Source organism: Haematobia irritans, chromosome 1, assembly GCF_050003625.1.
Source record: "Haematobia irritans isolate KBUSLIRL chromosome 1, ASM5000362v1, whole genome shotgun sequence".
NCBI classification, from domain to species: Eukaryota; Metazoa; Arthropoda; class Insecta; order Diptera; family Muscidae; genus Haematobia; species Haematobia irritans.
The window spans coordinates 40158063-40180084 of NC_134397.1; the positions used below are offsets into that span (position 1 = coordinate 40158063).

Consider the following 22022-nt stretch of genomic DNA (forward strand, 5'->3'; position numbering starts at 1 on the left):
TGAATGTTGCTGAGAGACAGGTAAAATGATTCGCCGACTAATACTCTTTAAAAGTGTGCGCAATCATAAAAAACACCCTTCTTAAGATATTAAGAAAATCTCTTATTTTTCTTTTTGCAACCAGCCGAAAGGCATAGAAAAAATATACATATATTCTTTTTTCGATGTATGTATGTCCATGGGACAATTATAATAGCAACTCACTGTCTTGTACTTTTTACAAGTGTGCTAAATTTTCTTGAGTGTTTTCTGTTCCTTCTTTAATAGCAAAAAACTCAAGTTCAATTGATTCTAATTCAATGTGAAGCAGCATTCAAAAAAGGTAAACATTCAACCACCGTTCTCTTAAAAGCCCGAGAACTTGTTCTCAATGATCGTTCTCTTAAATTATTTGTTTACATTCCACTGTCCCCCACATGTAAATATGTGATGCGATAATTGTTATACGAAATGCAAAGGGACAGAAAAAACAATGCAAAAAAACCAACCGCCAAATTTTGCATCAGCCGACAGACGAAAAATCCCGGTTGGGTACAAAAACAAAACCCACTGGCTGCACGTATATATGTTTATGCATATGTGAAACAGAAAAATAATGTTGGTTGACGATCTACACCAACAATGTTAGTAAATAAATTTTGGATCAAATTTATAACTGTTATTTTCTCTTCCAAAATTTATTTAAATTTTTTATTTTCTTTCTGATTGTATTTCTTGTCGCAAGAAGAGGCAGTGACAGATGTAATGCACAGTATGGGACAGAGAAAGGGCCAATGTATGCACATATATCTTTCCACACTCAAATAAAAATGATAATGTACATACCTTTTCTCCAAATTGCTTGGGCCTGGGTATAATTTTTGTGGTTTCTATTTGATGAATATTCCACTCAGACGAATATTTCAATGCTGGTTTTCATGAAAAGACGGATCACAAGGACCATATGTTGGGGCCTATTCCCAACTCTCCGGCCTTACACAAACAACACTTGGAGCTGGCCTTTCACTAGCACTTTCCCCTAGTGTATTATGTTTAATCACGCAGCGCTAATGTCACTAGCCTTGTTCGGGGCAGAAGAGGGGTTTCTATTCTTTAACTCCCTTTCCCGGAGCACACAAATCACTTTTCAGTTGGTTGTTAATAAACCTTTGACCGGCCTCACGGGGCAATATTATTGAATTTAACACTTTATATTAGCTTTCAAATGTATTATGGTTTCGTTTTATTAACTTTTAATTCTGATCACAATGTCTCGATTTTATAATCCAAAAACACTATCAAATTTTTGACTGTCGCCGTGTCTTTTGCTATTCGAACCTTTGTTCGCGTTTTCTTTTATTTACACTTAATCTTGGCATAGAACAATTGATGCGCGCTCGCTGATGGTTGACACTTTACTTAAGTCATTTACTTCTTTTCTTTCTCTCCCTCTCCTTGGGTGTCAAAGGAGGATTTCATGTGGGACAACGGCGACAATCAAAAGGGTTAAAGGCGGCCATACGTTCACTCATGCAGGGATGCCATTATTGGAAATTGTCGCTCTTATATGGCATGGGACATTCGGACCCCCGCATGCGTGAACAGCATTCATAAAAAAATAGTTTTGAAGTTACTTAAAAATTGATGCATGTTTAGCTCATATGCCACAAAACTGATCAAGACCTTACCAAGCACCCAGCATAAGTACTTGGACGTGTGCAAATATTTAATTTTTTTTCTTACATTAAATAGGATTTAAATTAAATAAAATATATCTAGTTAAGTTCTGAAACGATCTAATAATTGATATAGACAGGATTTCATATATTAGAAAATGTTCAAGCCTTTCCAATACGAATAATAATAAAAACTTCTATGTGTGCAATCTTTCTTTTAAATTTTTAAAAAGAACTAATATTACAAGACAAATCATAATTAATTCAATTTATTGACTATGACTTGAATTGAGATAAATTGTTTTTTTTTTTTAATTCTTTAATCAAATTAAAGTAAATATCATTAATTTCTATCTATGTTAAAATGAATTTAAAAATGTATAGACCCCACGCATTAAATGGTGGAAGTTATGGCTTGCATCGAAATCGATTATATGTCTTTTGTTATTTATTCCTCCTCAGATTTCCAAGGTATTTATGGAACTTGTAGGCAGTTGCTTATAAACTCAAGATATGCCATCCCTTTTGTGTTATGTATCTCGTTTATCAAAATATAAGATAAGTCTTAAACTCTATAAAACTTTCATATAAATTAATATCTTTCCAATGAACTTTTGACACGTTTGGCTACTAAATAACAAAATCATGAATATCTTTTGAAATGTTACTTACATTCTTTTGTATGGTATCGAATGTGACTGTGCGAGAACTCATACTTGATTGACCATATTCCTCCTGCACCGAATATTTTACAGACGCCCGCACAATATCGTCGAGTTTATCTTTGTTGTGGAATGCCCAAGCACCGGCAGCGATTTGTGCAACCATCACCACCAATATCACACAGAAGAACTAGAGACAAAAATTGAAATGAAACAAAAACAAAATGTTATTAAGAAAATTAATCGGGCCGAAATCACAACAAAATATCCGGCAATGCACAATGGGATACGGTGTGTTGTAATATAAGAGAATAAAAAAAAAAATTAAATCTTAAAACAGTTTAATTTTAGTAAATTTTTAAGCAATTTTGGGAAAATAGAGAAAACTAATCGTTTGAAATATACTAAATTAATTAAAGTAATTAGGTTAGGTTAGGAGGCAGCTCTATGTATCAGGCTCACTTAGACTATTCAGTCCATTGTGATACCACAGTGGTGAACTTCTCTCTTATCACTGAGTGCTACCCGATTCCATGTTAAGCTCAATTACAAGGGACCTCCTTTTTATAGCCGAGTCCGAACGGCGTTCCACATTGCAGCGAAACCAATTTGAAACACTCAGAAATGTCATCAGCTTTACTGAGATGGGATAATCCACCGTTGGAAAACTTTTTGGTGTTCGGTCGAAGCAGAAATCGAACCCACGACCTTGTGTATGCACCACGGTGGCTCCCTTAATTATTTAGGTATATTTAAATTTAAATACATTAAATTTATTTTAATTTTGAATTGATTTAATTTGATTTTACTTAATTTAATTAAATTAAATTAAATTAAATTAAATTAAATTAAATTAAATTAATTAATTTAATTTAATTTAATTTAATTTAATTTAATTTAATTTAATTTAATTTAATTTAATTTAATTTAATTTAATTTAATTTAATTTAATTTAATTTAATTTAATTTAATTTAATTTAATTTAATTTAATTTAATTTAATTTAATTTAATTTAATTTAATTTAATTTAATTTAATTTAATTTAATTTAATTTAATTTAATTTAATTTAATTTAATTTAATTTAATTTAATTTAATTTAATTTAATTTAATTTAATTTAATTTAATTTAATTTAATTTAATTTAATTTAATTTAATTTAATTAATTTAATTTATTATTATATTTATTTAACTTAATTTAATTTAATTTAATTTAATTTAATTTAATTTAATTTAATTTAATTTAATTTAATTTAATTTAATTTAATTTAATTTAATTTAATTTAATTTAATTAATTTAATTTATTATTATATTTATTTAACTTAATTTAATTTAATTTAATTTAATTTAATTTAATTTAATTTAATTTAATTTAATTTAATTTAATTTAATTTAATTTAATTTAATTTAATTTAATTTAATTTAATTTAATTTAATTTAATTTAATTTAATTTAATTTAATTTAATTTAATTTAATTTAATTTAATTTAATTTAATTTAATTTAATTTAATTTAATTTAATTTAATTTAATTTAATTTAATTTAATTTAATTTAATTTAATTTAATTCAATTTAATTTAAATAAATTATATTAAATTTAATTTAATTGTATTGAATTGAATTTAATTGAATTTAATTTAATTGAATTGAATTTAGCTTAGTTTAATTTAATTTAAGTTAGTTTAACTTAAATTGACTTTAGAATTAATTCAATTTTAAATAAATTATTTCGACCATTCTTTGTATTTTCGACCAATTATTTTGGGTAGTAATGATCAATTCAATAATTACATCCCATTGTGCAGCGGAAATTGATGAAAATCACTTTTGAATGACATAAAACTTTGTGTTCATTCAACTTAAGTAGGTAAAATCTGGGTGGAAGGGGAGATTTCCACAAAAAAAAGCGTGGGGGCGTTACCTATACCAAACAATGGGCGACAAAAGTCAATAGCCCATCAACTATCCCAGCCATTTAACCTCCACTCGCATACCCGAAACTAAGGTCTGTAGGCGCAACGTACGATTGAAAATGAAAACCTGCAACAGTTGTTCAGATAATGTGTGGCAATGAAATCAGTTAAATTTTCGCCTTCAATCACCACAACTTGTTGCATGGATTTATTGGATTTTGGTTGGTTTTGGGCCATTTTTATGTTAGCAAAGATAATATTAACGCCCTCAGTTTATGGCCTACACCATATTAAATACAGGTGCAGCAACAAAATAAATGAACACAAGAATTTGAAAATTAATTTTTAACTATGTTGTTTTTTGGGGTCATTTGTGAGATAGAGGTTCCATGGCTTTTAACACTGAATTGGTCAACTTGATGAGATTTGAGAAATATTCAATTTTGTCTTTTCGTTTTGGCTTTGAATTATTTATGAAATTATTGACAAATACTTACCGATACCAATAGACATTGTGATTCTTTAAGAACACCACAGCAACCAAAGAAAGCACCAATTGTGATTAGAACACCAATACCAAGGAATACATAGAGGGCAATGTAATAATGATTATAGGATTGTGTCATGGACAGCACAAATGTGGGATCTGTGAGCATCCATGCCGATGCTATGACAATGGCCAAACCAATAACCTGTAATGAAAAAAATCACAAACAGACAAACACATTAGAATTTTGCTAATTAATGGATGCATAGACAATTGTTTAATTGAAATTTTTAATTTTTTGATATCGAAAGGCAGTAATCATATACAAGGAGTTAAAAAATCATTACATGGTTACCACCCTGAGGCAACCTTACCGTCGAGAATATCTTAAAAGGCGGCATAAAAAGTGCCATTAGTAAAAAAAAATGGCACAATTATTAAAAAAAAAGTGGGTCTCGTTTTTATGAATAAATTTATCTCCAGTTCATCATTTCTTTTGTGGGAAATGACAAGATTTACCTATTATCGAAAAATTTTCGCTAGCATATTTTCAGGCGATACACATATTAGATTGAAAACACAATGTTGACACAAAATATTGTAAAAATTATATTTATATAATATAATATAAATTATATTTCTATAGAAACTTTTGTCAAAATTTTATTTCTACAGAAAAATTTTTCAAAATTTTATTTCTATAGAAAATTTTGTCAAAATTTTATTTCTATAGAAAATTTTGTCAAAATTTTATTTCTATAGAAAATTTTGTCAAAATTTTATTTCTATAGAAAATATCTCAACATTTTATTTTTATATAAAATTTTGTCAAAATTTTATTTCAATAGAAAAAATTTTCAAAATTTTATTTCTATAGAAATTTTGTCAAAATTTTATTTCTATAGAAAATTTTGTCAAAACTTTATTTCTATAGATAATTTTTTCAAAATTTTATTTCTATAGAAAAGTTTGTCAAAATTTTATTTCTATAGAAAATTTTGTCAAAATTTTATTTCTATAGAAAATTTTGTCAAAATTTTATTTCTATAGAAAATTTTGTCACAATTTTATTTCTATAGAAAATTATGTCCAAATTTTATTTCTATAGAAAATTTTGTCAAAATTTTATTTCTATAGAAAATTTTGTCAAAATTTTATTTCTATGGAAAATTTTGTCAAAATTTCATTTCCATGGAAAATTTTGTCAAAATTTTATTTCTATAGAAAATTTTGTAAAAATTTTATTTCTATAGAAAAATTTGTCAAAATTTTATTTCTATAGAACATTTTGTCAAAATTTTATTTCTGTAGACATTTTTGTAAAAATTTTATTTCTATCGAAAATTTTGTCAAAATTTTTTTTCTATGGAAAATTTTGTCAACATTTTATTTCCATGGAAAATTTTGTCAAAATTTTATTTCTGTAGACATTTTTGTCAAAGTTTTATTTCTATAGTAAATTTTGTCAAAATTTTATTTCTATAGGAAATTTTGTCAACATTTTATTTCTATAGAAAAGTTTGTCAAATATTTATTTCTATAGAAAATTTTGTCAATCTTTTATTTCTATAGAAAAATTTATCAAAATTTTATTTCCACAAAAAATAGGAAATTTTATTTCTCTAGAAAATTTTATCAAAATTTTATTTCTATAGAAAATTTTGTCAAAAATTTATTTCTATAGAAAATTTTGTTAAAATTTTATATCTATAGGAAATTTTGTCAAAATTTTATTTCTATAGAAAATTTTGTCAAAATTTTATTTCTATAGAAAATTTGGTCAAAATTTTATTTCTATAGAAAATTTTGTCAAAATTTTATTTCTATAGAAAATGTTGTCAAAATTTTATTTCTATAAAAAATTTTGTCAAAATTTTATTTCTATAGAAAAGTTTGTCAAAAATTTACTTCTATAAAAAATTTTGTCAAAATTTTATTTCTATAGAAAATTTTATCAAAATTTTATTTCTATAGAAATACAACTTCTATAGAATATTTTATTTCTATAGGAAATTTTGTCAAAATTTTATTTCTATAGAAAATTTTGTCAAAATTTTATTTCTATAGAAAATTTTGTCAAAATTTTATTTCTATTGAAACATTTTTCAAAATTTTATTTCCACAAAAAATTTTGTCAATATTTTATTTCTATAGAAAATTTTGTCAAAATTTTATTTCTACGAAAAACTTGGTCAAAATTTTGTTTTTATAGAAAATTTTGTCAAAGTTTTATTTCTATAGAAAATTAGTGAGTAGCTCCTCCTTGGAGAATTCTACCAATCTGTCAAACAGTCAAAAATCTGCCATTTTTGGTAGAATTCAATTGTGCTCTCAACCCGCACAAATCTATCATCGAGATGACTGAAGACTATAGCACATTCCTGAGTCTGAAGTTCCAAAAGGATAAAACTTTATTACTATTCCATGACTACGGCAAAACTCTCAACTAGATGACTAAGGTAGTTTAACTCATACTTGATTTCAGTAGTCCCTAAAGGATACATTTTTTTTTTTAAACTACACAAAAAAATATTGAACTAATATGAAATATTATACAACCTAATTTTTAGGACACACAATATTTATGACAAATTTCTTTAAAATAATCAAAGAAAATTAAATGAAAGTTTATAATTTTTGCTTCAAAAAATTCTTTGAAATTTGCGTAATTCTTTGAAGTAAGGAAAATTTTCCATAAAATAAAAAACAGATTTTTGTATGGAGTAACGAATTAATGAATTTTATATGTGAATAGCTTGGCTAACGCATCTCGAAAATAAATATTCTATAAATGTATGTGTATAGTAATATAAATTTTATGGAGGATAGAATTAAAGTTAGATAGCTTCCCAAAACAAAATATTTTATTTTAAAAAGCCGCTTCTTTGGCTCGAAATCAATGAGAAAATCCTTAAGGAAAAATAAAAATCTTTCTATCCAAGTAAACTTTTTCGACTGTTAACAAATTCTCCATAAACCATCACGATGTGGAACAGAATAAAACAATCCATCCTATGTGTGAATTTTAAATATTTTTAAAAGATAAAAAAATATGTATTTATTTTTGGAAATGTATAAAATTCACTTGTTTATATCTTCGTCACCAATTAAACACAATTTGTTGAAGAAGAAAACACTTAGACATTGTTGATGACAATATAATTTACAAGTGCTATGAATTTTTTTGTTTTTCAGCGTCATTCCCCTTTAATGTAATTGCAAACATCCACATTGTTTATGCCATTCTAGTCAATTGGCACATATATAAATACTCTGGAAATGATCATGACCAGAAACAAATACACATACATACACATTTCTCGATAATTTAGATGGATACTTCGAATGACATCTTTTTTTACATAGATTCAAACCAAGAAATATTTTGTCATGAATTTGAGATAATTTGAATCATACGGAATTTCTATAGAAAATTTTGTCAAAATTTAATTTCTATAGAAAAGTTTGCCAAAATTTTGTTTCTATAAAATTTTGTCAAAATTTTATTTGTATAGATTTTTTTTAATTTTATTTCTATAGGAAATTTTGTCAAAATTTTATTTCTATAGAAAATTTTGTCAAAATTTTATTTCTAAAGAAAATTTTGTCAAAATTGTATTTCTATAGAAAATTTTGTCAAAATTTTATTTCTATAGAAAATTTTGTAAAAATTTTATTTCTATAGAAAATTTTGTCAAAATTTTATTTCTATAGAAAATTTTGTCAAAATTTTATTTCTATAGAAAATTTTGTCAAAATTTTATTTCTCTAGAAAATTTTGTCAAAATTTTATTTCTATAGAAAATTTTGTCAAAATTTTATTTCTATAGAAAATTTTGTCAAAATTTTATTTCTCTAGAAAATTTTGTCAACAATTTTTTTTCTATAGAAAATTTTGTCAAAATTTTATTTCTACAGAAAAGTTTGTTAAAAATTTATTTCTATAGAAAAGTTTGTCAAAATTTTATTTCTTTAGAAAATTTTGTCAAAATATTATTTCTATAGAAAATGTTGTCAAAATTTTATTTCTATAGAAAATGTTGTCTAATTTTTTTTCTATAGAAAATTTTGTCAAAATTTTATTTCTATAGAAAATTTTGTCAAAATTTTATTTCTATAGAAAATTTTGTCAAAATTTTATTTCTATAGAAAATTTTGTCAACATTTTATTTCTATAGAAAATTTTGTCAAAAATTTTATTTCTATAGAAAAGTTTGTAAAAATTTTATTTCTATAGAAAATTTTGTCAAAATTTTATTTCTATAGAAAAGTTTGTTAAAAATTTATTTCTATAGAAAAGTTTGTCAAAATTTTATTTCTTTAGAAAATTTTGCAAAAATATTATTTCTATAGAAAATGTATTATTTCTATGTCAAAATTTTATTTCTGTAGAAAATGTTGTCAAAATTTTATTTCTACAGAAAATTTTGTTAAAATTTTATTTCTATAGAAAATTTTGTCAAAATTTTAATTCCATAGCAAATTTTGTCAAAATTTTATTTCTATAGAAAATTTTTCAAATTTTAATTTCTATAGAAAAGCTTGTCAACAATTTATTTCTATAAATAATTTTGTTAAAATTTTATTTCTATAGAATTTTTTTCAGAATTTTACTTCTACAGCAAAAGTTGTTAACATTTTATTTCGATAGATATATTGTCAAAATTTTATTTCTATAGAAATATTCTCAAAATTTTGTATCTATCAAAAATTTTGTTAAAATTTTATTTCTAAAAAAAATTTTGTTGAAATTTTATTTCTAAAGAAAATTTTGTCAAAACTTTATTTCTATAGAAAGTTTTTACAAAATTTTATTTCTATAGAAAATTTTGTCACAATTTAATTTCTGTAGAAAAGTTTGTAAAAAAATTGGTTCTATAAAAAATTTTGGCAAAATTTTATTTCTATAGAAAATTTTTACAAAATTTTATTTCTATAGAAAATTTTGTCAAAATTTAATTTCTGTGGAAAAGTTTGTAAAAACTTTATTTCTATAAAGAATTTGGGCAACATTTTTTTTCTATAGAAAATTTTGTAAAATTTTTATTTCAATGGAAAATTTTGTTAAAATTTTATTTCTATAGAAAATTTTGTTAAATTTTTATTTCTATAGAAAATTTTGTTAAAATTTTATTTCTATAGAAAATTTTGTCAAAATTTTAATTCTATAGAAAAGTTTGTCAAAAATTTATTTCTATAGAAAAGTTTGTCAAAATTTTATCTCTTTAGAAAATTTTGTCAAACTTTTATTTCTAAAGAAAATTTTGTCAAAATTGTATTTCTGTAGAAAATTTTGTCAAAAATTTTTTCATTGTTGTTGTTTTTTTTATTTCAGCTTAAAACCATACATTGACTAAACTACAAGTGTAGCTTAACCAACAGAGGAAAAGAATGTTTGTCAAATTTATTTGGGCAAAGCCCTATAGACTGCAAGATGGTTGGATGGATGCACGTTTCGGAATTACCACATTCCTCATCAGAATCCTCTACTTGCAGCAAAACTATCAACCAATTATCAGAATAAATTCAGGCAGTTCATTAAACCCAACAATAAACCACACTTGAACCCTCCGAAAACAGGGTTAGAAAAAATTTTGTTAAAATTTTATTTCTATAGAAAATTTTGTCAAAATTTTATTTCTATAGAAAATTGTGTCATAAATTTATTTCTATAAGAAATTTTGTCAATATTTTATTTCTATAGAAAATTTTGTCAAAATTTTATTTCTATAGAAAATTTTTTTCAGAATTTTATTTCTACAGAAAATGTTGTCAACATATTATTTCTATAGATATATTGTCAAAATTTTATTTTTATTCCGAGCCAAAAATACTGCTTCTTCAAAATAGGGACTTTATTTGGGAAGCTACCTAGATCTAAATATACACTGAAAAAAAACCTTCTTCAAATTGATGAATTTCTTCATCAAGTTGATGAAAAAATTCCTTAATTTGGCTCCAATGATTTTTTCATCAATTCTATGAAATGCGTTTCATCAAAATCCGGAGATATGAAATATTTCATCAAATTGAAGAAATCTTCTTAGAAATTGATGAAGTTATCGTCATCAATTTTGATGCAGCCCTTCATCAATTTGAACATTACTTCATTAAAACTGATGAACCTCTTCATCAATATTGAGGAAGCTGTTCATCAATATTTATGAAGCTATTCATCAATATTTATGAAATTTATGACACATTTCATATAATGTATGAAACTTCTTCATTTTGATGAAATGTTTCATATATTATAAATGAAATGTTTCTTCAAATTTGATGAATTTTCATAATGTCTATGAAATGTTTCATCAGAGTAAAATTGTTTCTTCAATTTGATGAAACATTTCATACATTATGTATGAAGCATGTCATCAACTTTGATGAAACTTCATTGAATCTATGAAATATTTTCATCGAAGCCAAATTGTTGAAATTATTTCTTCAATTTGATGAAACATTTCATATATAATTTATGAAACATTTCATCAATATTGAAGAAATTTCATTGGATTGATGAAATATTTTCATTGGAGCCAAATTGTTGAATTCATTTCTTCAATTTGATGAAACATTTCATATATAATTTATGAAACACTTCATCAACATTGAAGAAATTTCATTGGATTAATGAAATATTTTCATTGGAGCCAAATTGTTGAAATTATTTCTTCAATTTGATGAAACATTTCATATATTATTTATGAAACATTTCATCAACATTGAAGAAATTTCATTGGATTAATGTAATATTTTCATTAGAACCAAATTATTTCTTCAATTTGATGAAGTAGTTCATAAATTGTTTACAAAATATTTCTTCAAAATTGATGAAATTTCTAACTAACTATGAAATATTTTCTTTAATCAGAGCGAAATTAATGAAAATATTTCTTCAACTTGAAGAAATGTTTCATATATAACGTACAAAACATTTCTTCAAATTTGATGACATTACGGTAATGTGACAAAATTTGAAGAAAACATTTCTTTCTACATTATATATGAAACATTTCCTCAAGTTGAAGACATATTTCCATTAATTCAGCTGAAATTAATAAAAATATTCAGAATTGATTAATATTCAATACGCGTAGGAAAAGTTATATAGGATATAATACATTTGTTTACATTTGAGTTTTAGTTTTATTCATGAATGTATTATTGTATGTTATATGAAAAGTGTATGTTAATTTTAAATTTTGAACTTTTAAGGGTTTTGGTTCTTACAAATATATAAAGTACGTTTTTGTTACAGCAAAATTAAAATTAATTCATGTATGGTTAAATTAATATATATTTAATCAAATAATATAATTAAATTAATGAAATATTCAATTAATATAATTATTAAAAACGTATATGTAAAATAATTAGATGAAAGTCATATATATTACTATATATATTTATAGCCTATAGGCTATAAAGAATTAATATAGCGGACAAATCTTATTTATAGAATTTTCATTATTTCATGGATGCTTTTGTTAACTAATTTAATTTTATTTTAATTGAATTGAATTAACTTTAAAACTTGAGAGGGTCTATTTCCGCTTACTGATATATTTTAATTATTTGTTATATGTTATGTACTTTATCACAAGGTCTGCCTTTTAATTTTTATCTCTCTAATCATTAAAAAAAAAAAACTAGGTTAACTTGAAGTAGCTAAATACAGGGTGCTTTTTGTTTTCTCATAGGTCAAAAATATAGCTCCAAGATATCTTCCCTGTAAACAAACACCAAACAAACAAATGAATATGGTGCACTTTAATCTACAACATATTCATGGTATTGCATATTCTAGTATGTATTTAAGAAATCATTTTTTAATAAAACCATACAACACTCTACATTTGTTTATAATGTTACATTAGCATAACCAACGACCACATTCTTCAGTGCTTACCCTGCGTAAAAATGTTCTACCCAATGTGGGCCAAACATAAGATGATAGCATTCCTCAGCTGAAAAAAATCTCATCTACTCGAAAATAAACAAAATTTTTAAATTTTTTCCCTCCCAACATAAAACCTAAATGGAATAAGAAAAATTCCAAAAATATACTTTAGTCTTTTGATGTCGGCATAGTGTGTTCTTTGGAAACCTAGAAAAAGTCTCCCACTGCCATCACCTCTGGCCTTCTTGGCTGCAGACAAAAATTCACAGAAAAAAAGAAAAAAAAACAAAAACAACCGACACGCCACCGACATTGCCACAAACTAATTAAGCATGAAAAATGTGAAAATGTTACAATTGAATGGAAAAAGCTATGCTGAGATGTATGTTGATGGGAAATAGAAACATCCATTGAAATTCTATGGATGGAAAAACATCAATAACAGGAGAAAAAAAAAGAGCGCCTCAATCAGAAATCTGAAACAGCCAGCCGACATCTTTCATCAATTGTGCTTTGTTTTCCTAGATGTGAATGCTCTAGCTAGGACAGTTTAGTTGGTCAAATGGATGCTTATGGGTGTCTATCGATTGAGGGTGGTATAGGTCGACCGATTAATCGAAACGAAAATTTGTTATTTTTGCGTTAAAGCAATCAAATTTACAAATAGGCTATAAATTATGTTTCTGTTTATTTCTGTTTCTGTTAATTTAAAAATTATCTTAATTCAAATTAAATTAAATTATATTGTATTATATTATATTAAATTAAATTAAATTAAATTAAATTAAATTAAATTAAATTAAATTAAATTAAATTAAATTAAATTACATTAAATTAAATTAAATTAAATTAAATTAAATTAAATTAAATTAAATTAAATTAAATTAAATTAAATTAAATTAAATTAAATTAAATTAAATTAAATTAAATTAAATTAAATTAAATTAGATAAATTAAATTAGATAAATTAAATTAAATTAAATTAAATTAAATTAAATTAAATTACATTAAATAAAATCAATTCAAATTAAATTAAATTAACTTAATTCAAATTAAATTAAATTAAATTAAATTAAATTAAATTAAATTAAATTAAATTAAATTATATTAAATTAAACTAAATTAAATTAACTTAATTCAAATATTTTTAAAAATGCCTTGCATATCTCATATTTACAAAGTTCCTGGTTGGAGACAATCCAGACAAAAAATTCTCAAAGACATGTCTACCAGTTATGACGACAAGAAAACCATTAAAATCAGTAAAAGCAATAAAAATTAAAACAAAAACCACAAGTTTTATTTTTGAAACACAAAAATGCAAAAAAATTGAAAACAAAAAGCAAATTCCATCAAAAAACACGCGAAATTTTTAATTTGAAGATCATTTCTAAATTAGCTCGTTGAAAATAAATTGTGTCACAATGAAAATGTTATTTATTATGACATCACATACAAAGTAAAACAATAATAACATAGATAAAAAATAGAAATTTAGTAGGGTGTACCGAAAATATTTAGATATTGAAAATACTTTGGTTTGGGTCCCTGCAAGCATAAAGGCATTGTGGGTTTGCCTTTCCCTTTCCTTTGCTTGAATGGTGGCTTATTGTAATACCACACTAGGAATTCGTAATAGGTACTGGTCAATGAGATGGCTGAGCAGTACAATATTCACCTAATATGGGTGCCTGGCCATAGGAAAATACCGGGGAACTGCGAAGCGGATGAGTTGGCAAGGCTAGGGACTGCCTTACATATTCCAGGGGAACTAAAACCTGTTGGTATGGCCCTGGCTACCTGCAAGCTCATGCTGCGTGAGAAGGTTGTTATGATGGCAAATGTTCGATGGGAGAGTTGCAAGGGCTGTAAAGACACCAAGCTAATGTTTTTGGAACAATCTGGTTGGTTCAACAAAGAAAAATAATCAAGAAGGTTCAGCGGTTAAAACTAGAAGTGCCCATATGTAATAGGTACTTTTAGTTAATGTGGTATCACCATGGACTGAATATTCTAAGTGAGCCTGAATCTTAATCGGGCTGCCACTTTAACCTAACCTAACCTACTGGTCTGCAATTCGATTCATAAGGCCTAATTTTTGGTCATTGTCCAATGTCGTAAGTTCATTATAAATCTGTACACTTGTCTTTGTAATTGTCTTCGTATTTCCTTGCATGATAGCTTGTATTACCACTAAATTGGATATTCGAAACAGTTCTAATCTACAGGCCAATTTTGAGGGCCTAAATCTGGGCCATTTTCAGTGGGAAAATTTCAGTATAAATCTGTTCACTGGATCCTATAATTGGTCTCATATTTCCCTGCATGGTAACTTGTACTTGTATCACGTAAATTTTCGTAATAGGTGCTGGGCTGCAAGTGGATTTTAAGGGCCTAACTCTAAGTCATTGTTTAATGCCATAATTTCGGTGTAATCCCTGCGACCGGGCCCTGCAATTAGCCCCATAATTCCTGGCATGACAACTTGTTTTATTACTACACTAGATATTCGTAATAGGTGCCGATCTGCAGATCGATTCGTAAGGTCTATTTCTTGATCATAGCCCAATGTGGTAATTTCAGTGTAAATTCGTCGACTTGGCCCTGAATTAACCCCATAATTCTTGGCATGGCAGCTTGTTGTATTACTGCACTAGAAATATGTAATAGGTACTGGTCTGGATGTCTAATTCTTGGCCATTTCCTAGTGTGGTAATGCCGTAAGAACCCGTCCACTTGTCGCTGAAGTTAGTATCGTATTTGTTTGCAAGGTACGTTATTGCAATACAACGCTAGAAATCCGTAATAGGTAGTGGTCTGCAGGTCTATTCTTTCGGAATAATTGCCCAAAGTGGTATTTTCATTATAAATTCGTCCGCTGTGCCCAGAAGTTTATGGCTAAAAACCCGTCCACTGAGCACTGAAGTTGGCATCCCCTCTTGTTTGCAAGGTGGCTTGTTGTAATACTGCACTAGAAAATTAAATTAAGTTCGTAATAGGTGCTGATGTGCAAATGGATTTTAAGGGCCTAACTCTTACTCAATGTTTAATGCCATAATTTCGGTGTAATCCCTGCCACCGAGCCCTGTAATTAACCCCATAATTCCTGGCATGACAGCTTGTTTTATTACTACACTAGAAATTGGTAATAGGTTCTAGTCTGCAGGTCTAATTTTTTGTTACTGGGCCCTAAAGTTGGCACCGCATTTGTTTATAAGTTGGCTTGTTGTATCACCACACTAGATATTGGTAGCAGGTCGATTCTTAGCCTAATTGTTGTCATTGCCCAAAGTGGTAATTTAGTATAGATCATTCAATGAGCTCTGAAGTTGGTGTCGTATTTCATTAAATGGTTACTTGTTGTATCATTACATTAGAAATTCGTAATAGGTACTGGGCTCAATGAGCTCTGAAGTTGGTGTCGTATTTCATTGCATGGTTACTTGTTGTATCATAACACTAGAAATTCGTATTAGGTACTGTCGTATTTCATTGCATGGTTACTTGTTGTATCATTACACTAGAAATTCGTAATAGGTACTGGGCTGCATGTCCATTCCTAAGTCCTAATTCTTGGTCATTGTGACTATTTTAGTATAAACCCATCCAATAGGTCCCAATAATTTAAACCCACCTACTGGGCCCTTAAGTTGACATCGCATTTGCTTACAGGCTTGCTTATTGTATCACTACACTAGAAATTCGTAATAGGTGCCGATCTGCAGATCGATTCGTAAGATCTATTTCTTGATCATAGCCCAATGTGGTAATTTCAGTGTAAATTCGTCGACTGGACCCTTAAGTTGGCTTAGCGTTTGCTTACATGGTGTGTTATTGCAATACCATACTATAAATTCGTAATAGGTACTGGTCTACAGGTCGATTCTTAAACCTAAACAGCTTATCTACGTCTGAGAGACGTATGCGTTTTTTAGTTTTTCGCTCTCCCTCATGAAAATGTGTACCGAAAATGTGATTTTTTTGTTACATAATAAATAAAAGTTTGGCCAAAAACGTGTTTAAATGATAAGGATTTGTATATAGAATTGGTGTAAGTACAAAAATTTTAAACAAGAAATCACAAATTTTGTCCACGTGATGACAAACTATGATACGTCTCACAGACGTATGTTTAGCTTATCCGTGACTTTCAGTAGGATAAGCTTTATAGGGTTAAGGGATAATTCGTGGTAAATGCCGTGATAATTTCATTATAAACCCGTCCGCTGGGTCCAGGAGTTGGTGGTTATTTTAGTATAAACACATACAATGATCCCCAAAATTTCAGTATAAACCCAGCCTCTTGTCCCTGAAGTTGGTATCACAAATGCTTGTAAGGTGGCTTGTTCTATCTCCACAATAGAAATTCGTAACAGGTGCTGGTCTACAGGTCGATTCTAATTGTTGACCATTGTCTAATCTGGTAATTTCAGCATAAATCATTCAATGGACCCTGAAGTTTTTTGTATCGTTACACTTGAAATTCGTAATAGGTACTGGTCTGCAGGTCGATTCTTAAGGTCTAATTCTTTGTCATTTCCCAATTTCCCAATTTGAATGTAACTCGTAGACTGGGCTTGGCTTCGCTTTTGCTGACATGGTGGGTTATAATAAAACCACAGTTGAAAAATCGTAATAGATACAAATCAACAGGTCGATTCTTAGAGCCTAAATCTTGGTGATTGGCCACTGAGGTAATTTCTGTATAAACTCGTCCACTAGGTCCACAAGTAGGCATTGTAGTACTTCGCTTGGCGGATTGTTGTATTATAACACCAGAAATAGGTACCTATTACGATGACAGTCAAATTTTAAAAATATTGCGATTAATAAAAACAAGTCTGTTCAGCTCAGCGGTAGTAAAATGAATGAAGAATAACACCCACATAGGTTGGCCTAATTCTTTGTCATTTCCCAATTTGAATGTAACTCGTAGACTGGGGTTGGCTTCGCTTTTGCTGACATGGTGGGTTATAATAAAACCACAGTTTAAAAATCGTAATAGGTACAAATCAACAGGTCGATTCTTAGAGCCTAAATCTTGGTGATTGGCCACTGAGGTAATTTCTGTATAAACTCGTCCACTAGGTCCAGAAGATGGCATTGTACCACTTCGCTTGGCGGATTGTTGTATTCTAACACAAGAAATTCGTAATAGGTACCTATTACGGTGACAGTCAAATTTTAAAAATATTGCGATTAATAAAAACAAGTTTGTTCAGCTCAGCGGTAGCAAAATGAATGAAGAATAACACCCACATAGGTTGACCGTAAATCAGTCTTATGTCCACAAAAACCATATGTTTATTTATACATGTTCTATATATTTTTGTTTCGATGCATAAATTGTTTTTGTTTTTTTTTTTTATTTTGTTTAGATGGATTTTTTTCTTATTATTTTAGATCATCACTATACAAATCAATGCATCATTCACTGTCTGGGTGGCGATTTTGGTCACGATTTAGATGCTACCATAATACTGTTGTTCCACTGGCTGATAATTATTAGTCATAATGCAATTTTTAAAAAGCGGGTAAAAGCAAATAATTTTCATATGAAAAATCTATAGAAATTAAACCGGCCTCCACTGTGAGTTGCTCTTTATCTCTTCTATTATAATAAACGATGATCTATTCATTAAATTATGAATGAATATTTATTTTTGTGAAATGTACATTTAGGTATTTTTTTGATGACAACATTTTTTTAAAACTTGTCCTGTAGCAGAGAACGGTAAGAGGATTACATAGTGCATGTGCCTTCTTTCGTTTTATTTTAAAATTAATTTCAAACATTGAAATTATGCATTCAAATCTCGTTTCTTTTATCTGGCATACATTGACTATAAATGGTATTAACTGTGTTCACCTGAATCGGACAGACTTGGACGACCGACCATCAGCCCATCCAGGTTAGCGCCAAAGCCACTACGATATTCATATGAATATTTTATTAATCAATTTCCATTGATGGTTATGTTATTTTTTGCCAACAAATTTGTTTTTACTATATACATATGGGGAGATTATTTTGAATAAAATGCATCGACGTAAAAAAATGGCATAATATATTCAAAGCTTCCTTTTGCATTATAAATAATTATTTTTTCATCAACTGAATTTACTGTTTGTGAAAATGATGTAAGAACAAAATCACAAAATGCAATTTGTAAGACGAAAAAAAAATATATTTCAAAATTTGCAATGCCATCAGTGGCGTCACCCTAGAGGGTTGTTATGATTCAACTTTGTTAATGATATAATGACATGTAGAATTTTTATAATTATTAAATTTCTTATCATTGTATTTTGTTTGAATGTAATTCAATTACGATGAATTCAATATGAGTTTTCATGAGAAATAAGTTCTTTTCAAAAATGTTCAGTAGAGTTTACCTAAAATGTTTGCACACATACAAGTGCTTATTGATATTTGTATTGAAAAGGATTGTAAATATTTTCGTATATGATAACTTTTCGAGATCAATTTCCTACCGGCTTCAGAACTTAATTCAATATATTTTACATCGATTAAATCTTACATATAACACAAACTGCCATATTAATGAATTTATATGAATTTGTTTTGCTGTATATGGAAGGGACTCTATCCGCCAATAATAAAAAAATACAAATAATTTAAGAAGAAAAAAACGACCAAATTGATTGCACACATACGAGTGGCTATGCTGTGTAATTGGTAAGAGTGTGGTCAGTTATATGGCCTATGAAATGATTCTGCATCAATTTTTGGACGGTTCCAGAACTAATTTGTATAAAAAAAGTATAGATTCACAAAATACTTCTACATATTCCTTGGCGTTTTCGGAACAAAATATTTGCACACATAATAGTCATTATGTTGGGTAATTGGTAAGGACTTGATCAGTTTTAAGGCCTATCAAGAATATTTGCATCAATTTCTAAGAGGCTCCAGTTCTGCTATTTTTGTTATTTATGCAATATGAGTTATCTTTAAAGGGTAAAAGGATAGATTTCTAAAAGTGTTAGCACTCATAGAAATGTTTAAGCATTTTCATATTGGAATCATTTGCAAATATTTTATTATACGTGAATCTATCTATATCAGTTCCTTAACGGCTTCAGAACTTAATTTAATATTTTTTTTAATTTAATTAAAACGTACATCACTTAATGTAAGAACACAATTTTAGATTGTTGCAAGTGATTTTTGTCAATGTAATTGACGTAATTTTTCCTTGCATAGTAACTTGTTGTAATAGGTACTGGTGCTGCACATTGATTCTTAAGGCCTAATTCTTGGTCATTGCCCAATATGGTTCTGTTAGTATAAATCTATCCAATAAGTCCCGATAATTTCAGTATAAGGTCGTCCAATGGGCCTAGATGTTAGCATCGCATTTGTTTGTAAGATGGATTGTTGTATCATTACACTAGAAATTCGTAATACGTACTGGTCTGCAGGTCGATTCTTCTGGCCTAATTGTTGGTCATTGTCCAATGTGGTAATTTCAGTATAAATCATCCAATGGGCTTGAAGTTGGCTCGTATTTCTTTGCATGGTATTGTGTTGTGTCATTACATTAGAAATTGGTAATAGGTACTGGTCTGCAAGTTTATTCTAAGGGCCTAATTCTTGGTCATTGCCCAATGTGGTAATTTCAGTATATATAATCCAATGGGTCTGAAGTTGGCGTCGTATATCCCTGCAGGGTAGCTTATTGTATGATTACATAAGAAATTCGTAATAGGTACCTATTACATTCAATCTAAACACACTTCGATAAAAACGTAATAAATAACGCTAATAAATCTAACTAAGCGGTTCCGTGTTGGAAATCATATTCCGAAGGGGTTTTCCCGGTATCGTTGATTTTGACGGAGTCATGGCTGCCATAGATGTTAGAATTCTACACCAAAATTGTAGATTGGTAGAATTCTTGATGTTTGGTAAATTTTGCAAAATATTCCTCTCCTACTAAAGGGTACTCTTCGATTTTCCCCAGAAATAAAATTTTGAGGACATTTTCTAAAAAACAAAATTTTCTATAGCAAACAAATTTTAGACAAAATTGTCTATAGAAATAAAATTTTGAGAAAATTTTCTGAAGAAATTAAAATTCTAACAAAAATTTCTACAGAAATAAAATTTTGACAAAATGTTCTGTAGAAATAAAAATTCTACATAATTTTCTATAGGAATAAAATTTTGACAAAATTTTCTTTAGATATAAAATTTTGAAAAAATTTTTTAGAGAAGTACCATTTTGACAAAATTTTCTATAGAAATAAAATTTTGACAAAATATTCAATAAAATAAAATTATAAAATGTTCTATATAAAATTTTGACAAAATTTTCTATAGAAATAAAATTTTGAGAAGATTATCTATAGAAACAAAATTTTTATAAAATTTTCTATAGAAATAAAATTTTGAGAAGATTATCTATAGAAACAAAATTTTTATAAAATTTTCTATAGAAATAAAATTTTGACACAATTTTCAATAGAAATAAAAATTTTACATAATTTTCTATACGAATAAAATGTTGACAAAATTTTCTATAAAAATAAAATTTGGACAAAATTTTCTATAGAAATAAAATTTTCTAAAGAAATTACAATTATAACAAAATGTTCTATAGAAATAAAATTTTGACAAAATATTCAATAGAAAAAAAATCATAAAATTTTTTATATAAAATTTTGACAAAATTTTCTATAGAAAAAAAAAATTTGAAAAGATTATCAATAGAAAAAAAAATTTTATATAATTTTCTATAGAAATAAAAATTTAAAAAAATATTCTATAGAAATAAAATTTTCACAAAATTTTCTATAGAAATAACATTTTTACAAAATTTTCAATAGAAATAAAATGTTGAAACAAATTTCAATAAAAATAATATTTTGACAAAATTTTCTATAGAAATAAAAATTTTACATTATTTTCTATTGGAATAAAATTTTGACAAAATTTTCTATAAAAATAAAATTTGGACAAAATTTTTTATAGAAATAAAATTTTCTAAAGAAATTAAAATTATAACAAAATGTTCTATAGAAATAAAATTTTGACAAAATATTCAATAGAAAAAAATCATAAAATTTTCTATATAAAATTTTGAGCAGATTATCTATAGAAACAAAATTTTGATAAAATTTTCTATAGAAATAAAATTTTGACAAAATTTTCAATAGAAAAAACTTATAAAATTTAGACAAAATTTTCTATAGAAATAAAATTTTTACATTTTCTATAAAGATTAAATTTTGACAAAATTTTCAACAAAAATAAAATGTTGACAAAATTTTCTACAGAAATAAAATTTCGACAAAATTTTCTATTGAAATAAAATTTGGCAAATTTTTCTATAGAAATTTAATTTTTTGCAAAATTTTCTATAGAAATAAAATTTTGAC

General features: G+C 26.7%; 1 protein-coding gene across 2 annotated transcripts in view; it reads right to left on the bottom strand.

The window, feature by feature from the left end:
* The window catches only part of Tsp96F (Tetraspanin 96F), a 70166-nt gene that overhangs the window by 13408 nt on the left and 34736 nt on the right, over window positions 1-22022 (bottom strand). For both annotated transcript variants that reach the window (XM_075289934.1, XM_075289935.1), the window contains exons 3-4: window positions 4728-4922; window positions 2328-2507 (exon numbers count right to left, since the gene is read on the bottom strand). In XM_075289934.1, the coding sequence (XP_075146049.1) occupies window positions 2328-2507; window positions 4728-4922 (375 nt within the window). The remainder of the gene's footprint in view (window positions 1-2327; window positions 2508-4727; window positions 4923-22022) is intronic.